The following is a 15492-nucleotide window of genomic DNA, read 5'->3' as shown; positions in this document are numbered from 1 at the left end:
AAAGTCCTCTTTTTGACATGGTTAGCCCCCACTTTTTGCCTGATGTTTGATGTAGCCAAGAAGTTGTAGTGCCCAGGGCCCCTGCTTACCAGGTTCCCTGGCCCAGAGCTCTTTCCCTAAAACTGTTGTGATGAATTGGCAAAATTGGATACATCCTTAACTACCACTATAAGTCACTAGAAAAAGGGTACTTAGGTATCCAGGGCATGGGGTACTATGGGTAGGCCCCTGAAGGCAGCAGCACTGATTGTGCCACCCTCTAGGGGCATGCATCCAGATGCAGTTAGCACTACCATTGCAGGCTGAGTGTCCTGGTGCAAGCCTAAAACACAAACTCGACATAGCACACTGCCTGTGTGCCCTGTCCACCATACACTGCATTTACTATAGGTAAGACACCCCTGTGGCAAGCCTTACAGCCCGAGGCAGGGTGCACCATAGTATATGTGAGGGCATAGCTGCATGAGCAAAATTCCCCCACTGTGTCCTTGCCAAACCTGGGACATAGTGAGTGAACAGTGTAGCCATTTTAGTACATATGCTGGACACTGGTCAACACAAGTTTCCCAGCTACATGATGGCCACTCTGAACCCAGGGTTGTTTGGTATCAAACAACTCAGAATGATAAATCCAAACTGGTACCAGTATTGGATTTATCCCTAAATGTATCCAGGGGTCACCTTAGAGGTGCCCCCTGAAAAAGCTAACTACATGGTTGCTGACTGGTTCTATCCAGCCTGCCACCTCCAGACACCCAATCTAAAAACCTTGTGGGAGAGCCCTGTCTCCCTGGTTTGTAAAACAATGCCTTTCCTGGGTGGAGGAGCTAACAATCCCTTGGCGGTGAGCTTCAATGGGCTTTCCGCCTTTGAAACTCAACCCCCAGGCCCGCTGCTAGCAGCAGATGATCAGCCCCTTTGCAAACCCCCAATTTTGGCAGGAGAAAAGGTGGGAAACCACACAAAGGATAGGAGGAGTGTCCCTGGCATGCACTACCCCTAAGTTGTTGCCTGCAAGGTGGACATTCCATTTAATTTTCCTCCATCTTAGATGGAAGTAAAATAGCAAATAAGGGTTAGGGAAGTGTTCCTTCCCACAAGAAGTGGTCACTATAGTAGGTGTAGATATCCAAAGGTAAGTGTCCCATTGGACACTACCAGGTACCCCCTAAGGTGCCCACTTAATTCAGTATTTATTGGGAATCCCTAGACCAGGAAATCAGATTTGAAGGACACAAAGAAGACCAGCACAAAGAAGATCCAAGGCACAAGAACTGTAATCCTGCTGCACAAAGAAAATAAGCCAATCCCTACCTGCTGCACCCAGGGCCCCACAATTGCTGCTAAGGTGCTGCTGGACTACTAGACTGGCCTCAAGAAACCAAGAGTACCTCCAGGCTTTGCCAATCGCCCAAGAACTCCCTCCAGAGGAGGTACCACTCTGTAACCAAGAAGAAACCAGTAACTCAGTGAGAATCACTTCATTGACTGGCCGCTAACTCTCGAACCGGAAGTTGCAGTCAGACTCGACGACACAAAAATGGCCACAAGGACCAACCCTGCCAGTGTGCCAACATTGGTGGCACTGATCCCTCCAGTGGCTGAACCGTACCAATACCCTCAGCACTGGTCAGCTGACATCAGACACCAAGAAACCCAGAGTGCCCCCGTTGTCCTGTAAGCAACCCTTAAAGTGACCTACCTCCAGATCCCAAGGGCATCTTTGCACACAGCTCCTGGCTCCCTAATTCCCTCTCTCCCGGCCGCCCTGTGTCCTGCAATGAAGAACCTGCTTTGCCCTAAGGGTCTTTCACCCCTTGCGACCTCAACTCTCCAAGGGAACCCCAAGGAACCACATCTAAACTTACCTATTCCAAGTGGTCTCTCGCAGTGGCCCTGCACCAGCTCCAAAGACTTTTTAGCACTCCTTCTGTCTGAACCAGGAGCTGCCCAAACTTCTCCAGTTGGTAAAGTGTGCCCACCAAAGACCTCAACCAACCTACAAAAGAAGAAATTGGTAACTCAACTGTACGATTTTATATGTATTTTTTAAAGGTGACTTTCCATTGATTCCTATGGTGCGTAATTACGCACAAAAAGACTATTTTTATTAAACTTCAAAAATACATATCTCCAAAAGTACTTAACCAATTTTGACAATCTTGGTCTCAAAATGTATATATAACATCTGAAGTATTCCTTGTAAACTGGTCTCAAGTAATTCCTTCGAATGTGTGAGTTGCATGATTGATACTGTGAGTACAACAAATGCTTTGCACTTCTCCAAGATTGGCCTAACTGCTTGACCAAGCTACCATAAAAATTAGAGCATTAGGTGATCTAGTTTTTACCTCTGTAAACTAGCGTGTGGTTGCCTGGGCCCTCTTACACAGTGTGCCTAGCTTTACACACTACATAGAGGGCCAGCCTCCTACAAACGTAACTACTCAGGTAATGAAAAAGAATTACTGGCAGTGACATAGGCAGTGGAGCGGTTCCGATTGTATGTGTGAAGGAAACAATTTATAATTCGGACCAATCACAAGCCCTTGATTCACATTTTGAAATCAGGTGGGGGGAGGAATCTTACACCCAGACTGGCAAGATTACCATCGAAGACGCAGATGTTTCATTACAAGATTGAATATGTGCCGCATAGGAACAATTGTGTTGCAGATGGATTGTCAAGATTACCGTGTGATAATGTGAGTGAATGGGTGGAAGATATAGATGAGTATGATGTAGCATTTAATTATAAAGTTGTCACTGATATTCAGGGAAATAACCAAGATTTGACAGAAAGCGTATGATTAATGCAATGGAAAAGGATATGACGATACAAAATGTTCTTTAGTATATTTCAAGTGTTTGGCCAAGGAAAGGACAATTACAAGGAGAGTGTAGTACTTTTTGGAAAGTTAAAGATGAACTTACTAAGGGCCAGGGAGTGTTACTGAGAGGCGTGAAGATTGTTCCACCTGGCGGAGTAAGAGAGATCATTACCAAACTTGGGCATGATAGGCATAGAGGAATGTCTAGTACAAGAAGGAAAATCAAGGAAAATATTTGGTGGCCAGGAATGGTTTTTATGGTGGATTGATGGGTCAGGAATTGCAGAGCTTGTAGAGAGAGTCAGTGATAAAGTAGCAAAATCTTTAATTATACCAGTGTCTAGAGTAGAGCTACCCGAAAACCTTGGTGTAAACTAGCCATAGATTTCATGGGACCATTTTCCACTTTATCCTCCAAGGATAACTACACCATTGGGTTAACAAGGATAATTACACAGTTGTGTTACCTGACTACTATTCTAAATTGCCAGATGTGCAGATGATGGGCTGTATGTCCACGAATGTGGTTACTGAGTTCTTAGAAGATGTGTTCTCACTAGAAAGTATTCCATAAATATTAGTATCAGATAATGGAGTACAACTTATTTATGAGAAAACAAATTCCTTTCAGAAAGAATTAAGTATTAAGCATGTAAAAGTTTCCCTTTATCATCCTGAAAGGAATGGGCAAGCAGAACGGTTTAATGAAGTGATTAAAGAAGCCATTCAATTGGCTTTGAGGTCTGGGTTGCCATGGGAGCTCATTGGGTGACAGGCAGGATGCCTTTTGAGCTACTAAGAGGAGGAAAACCTTCCACTAAATTGGTGCCATGGTGACTGAAAAACTTAATTTAGGAGAATCTTCAAAAGAAGGAAGATCCGTAGATGAGGAGGAGAGTGAAGGAGATTCAAAGCCAGACAATTTCTGCACAGAATGGTAGGAAATGTGCACCATTGGTGAAGATGGGGCAGTATGCAAGAGTGAATAAACCAGGTTTTGTGGAGAAAGGACCAAGTTGGTCAGAACCCTTGAAGGTGATTAAAGTATTGGGTAGTGCTGTTCGACTGGAGGATGGTAGATTATGGAATTTGGGTTGTATTAGTTGTTGTAATTTTGAAAAAAAGAAGAGTTCTGTGGAAGTAGAGAAAGATGAGAATAATGGTTACGTGTTGGGTGATGATGGTGTGGTAGAAGCAAGCATGGAAAGTCAGGATGGAGGTGTGCTAGGTGGAAGATGCGAAGGAAGGCCTGATGTAATGATTGGTGACGTGCAAGGCAGCCCTGATGTCATGAATGATGTAGGTGAAAGAACAGTGCGACGTAGCGCAAGGAATAAGACATTTCCTGGATATTTAAAAGATTATAAAGTGGGATAATTTTGTCTGTAGAATATCTCTGAATTTGTTCAGGAAATCCAGGGACCACTCCTGAATATTATTGTCCTTGTTGTGTTAGTAAATAAGTCATATTTTGTTTGGGGGAGGATGTGTGGTAGCTGATAGAATGTTGGGGTAGAATGTAGATTGAAGGGGGCTAGAATAGGTGGCACAGTGAGGAATTGCAGATGGTGATACGCGGTCCTTCCTGGTGGATGCTGGGCCCACTCCTGTTGTACAACATACTTAAATAAAGAAAGGGCCTCTACTTACCTGCGTGGACCTTTTACTTTTGTCTTGTTAATTCATTTGTTTTTTGTTTGTCTATTTTACACGTAGCAATGCCCACATGTGCATTTCGCTCTCTTATAGACATGATCATTGCACAGTCACCTTTTTTATTGTCACTCAATGATGACGTTGAGTGATCCTTGCACGATTAACATGACGACTATCGACTTTATGTAGTTTCCACTTGTCGTAATTGATGTCGCTTTTTGTTTTCTTTGTGAGTGTGGGGATAGTGTTTCTGGGACCTTCTGACATCCATTTTCTCATCTCGCCATGATGCAACTGAATTCTCTTTTGCTTTGCAAACTGCCCTGAAGTGGTTCTCTTTTTTGCAACTTTTGCATGTCTGTTCAAGGGCTGGACATTTGCTGTCATGTGGAAATGAAAACCCACATCGGAAATACAGTCTTTCTTTCTTGGAAGAGGTCGACTTGCAGGTATCGGCTTGGTGTCTGTGTCTGCTGTTCTTGACCAGTGTTGATTCACTTTCTGTGATTCCTGCTTCCATGTTGCTGGCTTGCCGATCTGCTCATTCCTCGTCTCTGGCAGCCATCAGTACTTTTTCTAGACTGAGTGTCTTGTGCAACTTGAGTCTTCTGAACGAGTTCGACAAGCAACCATCAATGACTCTGAAGGGCATGGCTTCTTCATCGCTGAATTCACTAAACGTACAATGTTTGATGACCACATCAAGGGGCATATTTATACACTGTTTGCACCGAATTAGTGTCATTTCTTTTTACTCTAATTCAGTGCAAAACGAACTCCATATTTATACTTCAGTGCTAGACCAATCTAGCACCAAGGCCCTGATTTATACTTTTTTTGCACCGCATTAACGTCATTTTTTGATAGCCTTAGAAAAGGCAGGAGTCATGCCCACCACCCCAATGGCCAGCACAGAGGACAGGGGTCCCCTGGGCATGGCCATTGCACCCTGTGCCATGTATGGGGGCCCATTTCAGGGCCCCCTATGGCACTTTCAAAAATAAAATGCACTTACCTGTACTTACCTGGGGTGGGGTCCCCCATCCTCACAGTCCCTCTAGTGTGGGTGGGGGTACCCCTGGGGCCTAGGGAGGGCACCTCTGGGCTAATTCCATGGTGTTCCACCATGGAAATAGGCCCACAGGTCCCCTAACGCCTGCCCTGACCCAGGTCTTAAAAAATTGGGCAAAGCAAGCTTTGCCTCATTTTTTGACCCCTCCTCCCTCCCTTGCACCATTTTTGCATGGGAGTATAAATATGCCGTTAAGGCCATAGAGTAATTTTTTGCACGGGAACGCCTACCTTGCATTTCATTAAGGCAAGGTAGGTTTCCACTTCCAAAAAATGACTTTTAACTCCATAAATTTGGCGCTAGATGGGTCTAGCACCAAAGTATAAATATGGAGTTAGTTTTGCACTGAATTAGAGTAAAAAAACACGGACGCTTATTCAGTGCAGAGTATAAATATGCCCCTTAGCGTAAAAAAATAATGCTAATCTGGTCAGAATCATTTATTTTGACTCAAAACTGCCTAACATCATTTTTTTTTAAGCAAGCCTACCCTTTGCACCGGCTTGCACCATTCCATAAATATGGTGCCAAGCTGGTGCTAAAAAATGGTGCAAGCCGGTGCTAAACTTTTTGGTGCAAAACTGCATTAGTGCAGTTTTGCACCAAAAAGTATAAATAAGGCCCCAAGTATCTCAACAAACTCATCCATCGTCTCACCAACTTATTGACTCACTTCATTGAAAATGTACCTTTCATAGTTATCATTCGGCATCGGATTGAACTTGGCTACTAATGCTTCTTTGATCTGATGGTATGACATTTTCTAAGTCTGTGAAACTTCTCTCACTCCATCGCCAGCGAGATTCTTTAAGTATTTAATGATTTTTCTCATCATTTACTTCTTTCAGGGAGTCTATGAAATTATCAAAAGTCTCAATCCACTTAGTCCATCTGGTGCCAATATTCTGCTTTTTGGCAGTGTCAAATGGTGGCGGGGTTTAGAAAAGCTGGTGCTGTGTATTTCAAACATCTTTCTCCTGCCATTGAGAGTATGTGCTGTTCAGGCAGCGCTCGTTGAGTACCTGAATCAGCGCCTTCTGGAAGTACTGGCTATGTGTCTGAGCTTGAGTTGCCGGACTGGATCAAAGGTTGTGTGACACCTTCTTCACTTTTGACAGTGAGTACATTTTCTGGTTCTTGCATGCCATGGCCTTGCTTTCATCTTTCTGTTTTCAAGTCATTTCTCTGTACTATTTTGACAGCTTTCAGTATCTTGGCCCAACTTATGACTTTGATAACGGTGGACCATGTGTTTGAGTCGCCTCGCTTGAGGTGAAATTCGGAATGTATGGAACACCACTTGCTCTTTTGCACGTATCGGCCTCTCCAGCAGGTTGCAGCCTGATGTTGTAGTTGTAGATGTTTGCTTCTCTGGTGAGTATATTCCTATTTCTCGTACCTGGTTGTCGCTGCCTTATAGCATTATAGTTGGTTGTAGCTGCCTTTTTATGATGTACCTGGTTGTCACTGCCTGTAGCGTTCTCTTGATATGAATGATGGCTCTGCCTTGTGGCGCAGCACCATGTTCTCTCAGCCTGGCCAGCAAGTCTTGGCAGGCTTTTCCAACTGTGCTTCTCTGTTGGGTCTTTGACTTGTCCATGGGGCCTTGGACGGGCTGGAGTGGTGCTTGCACACCACATACACCAACTGCAGACTTCGTTGCACCTGTCTAGTGCACATGGAATGCATAAGCAGCTTGCTATCTTCTTGAAAACTCTCAAGGATAGCAGCCTTGTTTCTTGGGGGCACCTATCTCCTATTCGTCACCAGCTGTCGCATCATCCCCAGCCCAGGAGCATGCACATAAACACACCAAACAGGGAGCTTGTAGTCAACATTTCTATTCTTTAGCATACAACATTCAACTAACTTCTCATTATCCCATTACCGTTAATGACAACTGCTTAACACCTACCAGAATTATTGTGGTGTAATCCCTTCATGAGTCTGCCCTGGGCTGTGTGGTCCTAATGCTCAACGTCCTAAGACACTACAGAGATAATAGCAAATTGCTAAATAAACTGTTACTAGCCCTTTGATGCATCTGCCGGAATGCGCTCAAGAAATAACCAATACATACATACATACATACTCTGTGTTCCTATTACAAACGTAATTACAAATCGTAACATTTGACAATTCGTATCTTGTAATGGCATACCCTAAGTATTCCCCAATAGTGTTTATCCTCAAAACAATAAAGTTTAGTTAAATATAAAAAATTACCACAAAGGAAATTTATTTAGGAAAGATGAACGTAATTTAGAATCGGGACAACCCCAAGAGTACAAAGACTGTCAACAGTTCAGACCTGTATAAAAAGGGGACCAGTTGCTTGATTTTAAACAAGGAGTATTCCTTGTCCTTCACAAAAAAAAATTAAAAAAATCTGCACCTGGGTTGCTTTGTCTGAACTTGTGGCACTTTGCTACGGGACAGTGACTTAGGGCCAGATGTAGCAAAGGGTTTTACCCATTCTGTGTCTATGGGAAAATGTGTTTGTACATATGGCCCTTAGTATATTATATTCTCCAGAGCATTATAAGTGCATATAGAACTTATGTAATACTGAGTACCATCTGTATTCTACCTTATTGTAATGAGTGATCCTCTAGATGTCTATCAATCCTAAAAAGCTCAACCAATCCCTCTTGGCCTGGAACATAACCCACAATGCATCTGAACAGAGTTGCGAGCTGTCCTTCTCCCCATCCAATTCAAGTCTCCATGACTGATTATTTAACCCACCAATGCTTGGGGTATGTCAGAGAATCCAACTTTGATGAAACGTTTCTTGGTAAGTAAAAGTTACAACTGGCTGTTTGACCATGATATTGTATTTTCAGGGCCCCGGAGCACAAGGGCCCTATCTGAAGAGGAAAGTGCTTTATATAATTTCTTTCAATACGCTACCATGACAAATGATCACATAGACATGTTGCATGCATGCGCTCTAATACACCCCATTTGCATTCCCCCCCTCTGATGACACTACAGCTGGATGACGAAAATACATTTTGGGGGTCATTCCAACTTCGGCGGGCGGCGGAGGCCGCCCGCCAAAGTTCCCCCGCCAGAAGACCGCACCGCGGTCAAATGACCGCTGCGGTCATTCTGACTTTCCCGCTGGGCGGGCGGGCGACCGCCAAAAGGCCGCCCGCCCGCCCGCCCAGCGGGAAAGACCCAGCAACGATGAAGCCGGCTCCGAATGGAGCCGGCGGAGTTGCTGGGGTGCGACGGGTGCAGTGGCACCCGTCGCGATTTTCAGTGTCTGCTAAGCAGACACTGAAAATCATTATGGGGCCCTGTTAGGGGGCCCCTGCACTGCCCATGCCAGTGGCATGGGCAGTGCAGGGGCCCCCAGGGGCCCCACGACACCCGTTCCCGCCATCCTGTTCCTGGCGGTAAGAACCGCCAGGAACAGGATGGCGGGAAGGGGGTCGGAATCCCCATGGCGGTGCTGCTTGCAGCGCCGCCATGGAGGATTCCTATGGCCAGGGGAAAACCGGCGGGAAACCGCCGGTTTCCCTTTTCTGACTGCGGCTTTACCGCCGCGGTCAGAATTGGCCAGGAAGCACCGCCAGCCTGTTGGCGGTGCTTCCGCGGTCGTTGGCCCTGGCGGTCCATGACCGCCAGGGTCAGAATGACCCCCTTTATCTACATATTAAAATATTGAGTTAGAATAGTAAATTATCCTCGTAGGAATTTGGCTCTGTATATACTATCTCAAAGTAAGAGATAGTGTCACAGAGTCCAAGGGTTCCCCTTAGAGGTAAAATAGAGGCAAATTAGATAATGCTAATGCTCTATTTTGTGGTAGTGTGGTCAAGCAGTAGGCTTATCAGAGGGTAGTGTTAAGCATTTGTTGTACACACACAGGCAATAAATGAGGAACACACACTCAAAGACTAACTCCAGGTCAATAGGTTTTTTATATAGAAAAATATATTTTCTTAATTTATTTTAAGAACCACAAGTTCAAGATTTGAATAAATACATAAAATGCAAGGTACTCCACACAGGTAAGTTAGGAACTTTGAATTAGATCAATAACATATACAGTTTTTGTTAAAATGGCAATAAGCTATTTTAAAAGTAGACACTGCAAAAATCAACAGTTCCTGGGGGGAGGTAAGTAATGGTTAGTTTGTGAGGTAAGTAAGACACTTACAAGTCTCAGTTCCTGGGCATAGACAGCCCACCGTTGGGGGTTCAGGGCAACCGCGAAGTTACCACACCAGCAGCTCAGGGCCGGTCAGGTGCAGAGGTCAAAGAGGTGTCCAGAACACATAGGCGCCTATGGAGAACAGGGGTGCTCAGGTTCCAGTCTGCCAGCAGGTCACCTGCGTCCTCGAGGGGCAGACCAGGGGGGTTTTGTGAAGCACTGAGGGGACACAAGTAGGCACACAAAACACACCCTCAGCGGCACAGGGGCGGCCGGGTGCAGTGTGCAAAGCAGGTGTCAGGTTTTAGATAGGAAACAATGGAAAGACCCGGAGGTCACTCTAGTGGTGCAGGCAGGCACAGGGGGGCTTGTCGGGACAGCCACCACCTGGACTAGGCAGAGGGTTGCCTGGGGGTCACTCTTGCACTGAGGTTCGGTTCCTTCAGGTCCTGGGGGCTGCGGGTGCAGTGCTTAGTCCAGGCGTTGGGTCCCTTGTTACAGGCAGTCGCGGTCAGTGGGAGCCTCTGGATTCTCTCTGCAGGTGTCGCTGTGGGGGTCCAGGTGGGTCGTCTCGGGCTACTCACGGGGTCGCAGTCGCCGGGGAGTCCCCCCTGTGGGGCTGGTTCTCTGGATCTCGAGCCGGGGGCATCGGGTGCAGAGTGTGAAGTCTCACGCTAACAGTGGGAAGAGTGAGTTCTTTGGAAGTTGCATCTTTGTTGCAAAGATGTAGCTGTTTTTGAGCAGAGCCGCTGTTCACTGGAGTTTCTTGGTCCGGGGGGTCAGGGCAGTCCTCTGAGGCTTCAGAGGTCGCTGGTCCCTGTTGGATGCGTTGCTGGTTGCAGGTTTTCGACTCAGGAGACAGGCCGGTAGGGCTGGGGCCAAAGCAGTTGTTGTCGTCCGTCGTCTCTGCAGGATTGTAGGTCAGCAGTCCTTCTTCTTTAGTTCAGGTTGCAGGAATCTGATTTCCTGGGTTCTGGGTCGCCCCTAAGTACTGAATTTAGGGGTGTGTTTAGGTCAGGAGGGCAGTAGCCAATGGCTACTATCCGGGAGGGTGGCTACACTCTCTTTGTGCCTCCTCCCTGAGGGGCGAGGGGCACATCCCTATTCCTATTGGGGGAACCTCCAAAATCAAGATGGAGGATTTTTAAAGGCAGGGGTCACCTCAGCTCAGGACACCTTAGGGGCTGCCCTGACTGGTGGGTGACTCCTCCTTGTTTTTCTCATTATCTCCCCTGGACTTGCCGCCAAATGTGGGGGCTGTGTACAGGGGGCGGGCATCGCTACTAGCTGGAGTGCCCTGGGGCATTTTAACAGAAAGCCTGAGCCTTTGAGGCTCACTGCTAGGTGTTCCAGTTCCTGCAGGGGGGAGGTGTTAAGCACCTCCACTCAGAGCAAGCTTTGTTTCTGGCCTCAGAGGGCACAAAGGCCCTCACCCCAGGGGGTCAGAAACTTGTCTCACAGCAGCAGGCTGGCTCAGACCAGTCAGTCCTGCACTGAAGGATTGGGTAAAATACAGGGGGCATCTCTAAGATGCCCTTTGTGTGCATTTTGTAATAAATCCAACACTGGCATCAGTGTGGGTTTATTATTCTGCGAGGTTGGATACCAAATTTCCCAGTATTCAGAGTAGCCATTAAGGAACTGTGGAGTTCGTTTTGACAAACTCCCAGACCATATACTTAATATGGCCACACTGTACTTACAATGTCTAAGAATAGACTTAGACACTGTAGGGGTATATTGTTCATGCAGCTATGCCCTTACCTGTGGTATAGTTCATCCTGCATTAGGGCTGTAAGGCCTGATAGAGGGGTGATTTACCTATGCCACAGGCAGTATTTTGTGGACATGGCATCCTGAGGGGGATGCCATGTCAACTTTGCCATTTTCTCCCCACCAACACACACAATCTACAATGGCAGTGTGCATGTGTTAGGTGAGGGGTGCCCTTTGGGTAGCACAACATATGCTGCAGCCCTTAGGGACCTTCCCTGGTCACAGGGCCCTTGGTACCACTGGTACCTTTTACAAGGGACTTAGCTGTGTGCCAGGGGGTGTGCCAATTGTGGAAACAATGGTACATTTTAAGTGAAAGAACACTGGTGCTGGGGGCTGGTTAGCAGGGTCCCAGCACACTTCTTAGTCAAGTCAGCATCAATATCAGGCAAAAAGTGTGGGGGGGGTAACTGCAACGGGGAGCCATTTTCCTACAATCTTCTTCAGATATTTGAGTATATTTCTATATTTCATTTAAAAAGGACCAATGCTAGGCCAGTTCCAGGCGGCAATGTGTTTCGACTGACGCGCATTTGTGAATGACTCAGGCACCATTGTTTTATAGCTAGATTAGTAAATTTAAAAAAAATAAAAATAAAAAAATAAGGCTGGAGGGCCAAAAGCAAAATGCTCTATGGCCCTTCAAAACAATATAGTAAAACAGGACTGAGAGGGTTGGGGAGTAATACAAAGTGGGTAAGGGTGAAAAGCAACATGGTGCTGGTTGAGGGAAGGGTAACACTAGGGAAATGAAACACCAGCGGCAAGAGGGTGAAACAATATGGGGATGGGGTAAGAAGCATACAAGGGAGAACACAACATGGAGCACAGGGAAAAGCACAGCACAATAATAGAACTTACATGACAGTGCAGGGTTTTGAAGCACAAGTTGGAGAGAAGTAGAAAACACATGCTCTCTCATTGCTGCTTTTACAAGAAGAAAAGTCTTCTAAAAGTGAGCAGTGGAAGGATAAATTCCAGGCAGAGAGATGGTAAAGAGGCTATGTCCCAGAGGAAAACCAAACACAAGATTGACAAGCTAGGTACAAGGAAAGCCTTCAAATAACAAGAAAGCAAACATTACTGACAATAAAGCCAACCAATTGTAAGCAACAGGCAGGCTGTAAACCCCTGTAAAGTCTTGATAAGCCCACTATTGGTCTTTTGCAGTCCGATAACTCTGCTCTGGTAACCTCGACCTAGAAGTGGTGTGATGCACAATTATTTGCACAGCAAAAAATTTGATCTGCGCACTAACTTATAAAAAAAAATGTAACTGTTAAATTGATTGCTCTTTCAGTGCAAATGTGATGTTTTTGCACCCGTCGCTGGCTGCAAGTGCAGTGTTCAACTGCCTGGCCAGTATAACTGAGCATAAAATTGAACTACACTAGAAATAGTTGCAGACTTTGGGCCTGATTTAGATATTTGCAGATTAGTTCCTTCGTCACAACTGTGATGGATATCGATCCCGTCCGCCGAAATCTAAATCCCACAGGAAATAATAAGATTTAGATTTCGGTGGAAAGGCTACCCGTCACGTTGTGACAAAGTAACCCGTCCGCCAATATCTAAATCAGGCCCTTTGTTTCCAGAGCGCACAATATCCAGCACGGAATTTTTTTAGCACACTCGTGGAAACAGGGAATTGTAGGCGTCCTTTTAAATAAAATAAGTGGATTAACACTTGTGAAATCTATGGGTCTCATTTTGAGTGTAGAAGCAACTGCATGACAATCCTCCAATTTTTGGAAGAATCTTAAATACGGAGTAAAATCCATCAGTCGAATTTCTGCTACAACACTATCCCTGTGCGGGAGGAAAGTGACCTGGTGAGTTACATTCCGTATTTAAAGTTTTTCTCCCGAGCTTTGAACATTTCCAGTTCCCTCCGAGTTCTAAATCATGCCTCTGTCTTGTGATGGAATATTCCAGACCTGGAAAAGCGGAGTCATTGTGCCAGACAGACTGGATCTCAGTACTGCTGCAGTCAGTTTGTCTGAACCAGACTTTCTCTGGTCTCTTAAAATGCAACCTTTGAAGCAGCCACAGACGAGGTCGGCCCGTTCTGCTTGTGCCAGGGCGTCATTTGGAAACTACTGGTGAACACCCATCATGATGGGACGAATTATAGTTGGCGTACAGAGAAGCCTCGTGCCCCAGCTTGTACAGGTTTAGTCTGGACGAACGCGGGGCACGCCCCTCTGAGGGGACATGCACCGGCTGCCAGACAAACTTTCTGCAATCAGCCAGTTCTCCATCACAGGAGAGCAGCCACTGGGCAGAGATGGAGTGCGCCCTAGTACGGGGAAGCCAGCCCATATACAACCCGGTGAGTAATGCTGCCCGGCGTTATTTATTTGTAAAGCAGATTTCATTTCTTGATGGTTGAAACATAAACGCTACTGTTGCTGTGTTATTTTACATTCTTTATATACATAGTTTTCCTGAAAATATATATTTTATGGGCAAATGGGTATGTATATTTTTTTGGGGGAAAAGTGTATGTGCACCTTACATTCTTCGTAGAATTTAAAGTCCTCCTGTATTCTAACTGGGCAGGGTGCTTGTGGTGTATTCGTTTTTGTTTTGTTGAGATGTGGCTGTGTGTTAACATAACACCGAAAATAATTTGAGTTGCATTAAGATTTAAAGGTGCGCTGGTGTAGACAAAAGGGCGGGGGGGGGGTCATCAAGAGGGAGCACTGCCTTTCTTTAACCTCACCAGGGGTGGAGCTTCCTTTGGAGCAGCAGGCGCAGTGGCACCGGGGCCCAGGGGCCTGAGAGACTGCTGCGGTATTTTGTAAGCCAGGTGGTCCATTTCCTTTCTTGCACTAGGGCCCATGACACAGTGGCTACGCTACTGCACCTCACACTTGATCTGATAGCTAAAACACTATCAAGGTACAGGAGCAGATGATTGAGCACCGTGACTGTCACCCTGGTCTCCATAGATGCTAGAAGTAAGTGCTGCAGCACACCCAAAATAACCATGCTGGAGTTCAGACAATGAAGGAGCAATAAAGAAGCCCCTAAATTTCGTTTTTTAGGTTGAGCATGCAAGAGCATGTGTTGTAATCTAACTGTGGGCTTTTAACCACACCCACCACACGCCCATCACTATCACTCGTTCATGGGCTTGCCTTTCAAAAATCCTTTGTTATCATTGGTAAATGCTTTACCTTTGTCCCTCCTTGGGGCAGTTTTGTTATCGCCTTGGCCATCGACCCTGTTCCATGGACAATTACACTTTTTCTGATACATTTGACTGCAAGGGGACTTCTTTTTCCTTTTGTGTCTCTCCTTCGCTGTCATGCTCATGGCTACAGCGGTAATAGCTCTAACTCGAGCAAACCTGAGACCCATTGCATTGCAAATGCTTGTTTCTTGTTCCCTTTGCTGTGAGGTGAAGGGTAGAGGTCAAATGTCAGGCTATGTCTACTGACATATTGCTGCTTATTCTTTTAACGTGGTGATTGGTGTTTACATTTCTTCCTCTGATTGCAAAGTGAGAAGATTTCGCAAAGTGTGCTGTACCACAATTATGCCGGATGGACAGGGAAAAATGAAGAGAAAGGGTGTAGATCAGTTTTTCTTATGCGCAAAATGCAAATACCTATAAGTGAACTATACAAATAATTCAAAATATATCAGCAGTTAGTAAAGCACAAACGATACACGCTTTTTTGTAATTCTGAAGTTAGATGGAAACAAAGACTTTCATAGGTCTAAAACAAGTCAAGGCACTTGGTGATGTTCAAATAATAAATATTCTCTGAAACTTGATTTCCGCACATCATCCTTTGTGCGCAAAATAGTTTTATCAGTAAAACTGAACGCCTGTTCAGTAGTATATTTGCAATAGTGTGCTCCAAAATGCACCACTGGCTACACACCCGATGCTAACCACAGTCCTGCTGAATGGTCACGGCTCATTTGCTACACTTCTATGATGCTTAGATTTTAAAAATTCCTATGACTTCAGTGACTGA

General features: G+C 45.6%; 1 protein-coding gene across 2 annotated transcripts in view; it reads left to right on the top strand.

The window, feature by feature from the left end:
* Nucleotides 1-13608: 13608 nt before the first annotated feature.
* LOC138259273 (galectin-4-like) overlaps nt 13609-15492 on the top strand; it is a 142087-nt gene continuing 140203 nt past the window's right edge. Inside the window, exon 1 of one of the 2 annotated variants that reach the window (XM_069206886.1) lies at nt 13609-13832. In XM_069206886.1, the coding sequence (XP_069062987.1) occupies nt 13788-13832 (45 nt within the window). In that variant the 5' untranslated portion in view covers nt 13609-13787. The remainder of the gene's footprint in view (nt 13833-15492) is intronic. The other variant, XM_069206887.1, reaches the window with a different exon arrangement.

This window comes from Pleurodeles waltl, chromosome 9 (genome assembly GCF_031143425.1).
Source record: "Pleurodeles waltl isolate 20211129_DDA chromosome 9, aPleWal1.hap1.20221129, whole genome shotgun sequence".
NCBI lineage: Eukaryota > Metazoa > Chordata > Amphibia > Caudata > Salamandridae > Pleurodeles > Pleurodeles waltl.
This window is presented reverse-complemented; position numbering and strand designations above follow the sequence as displayed.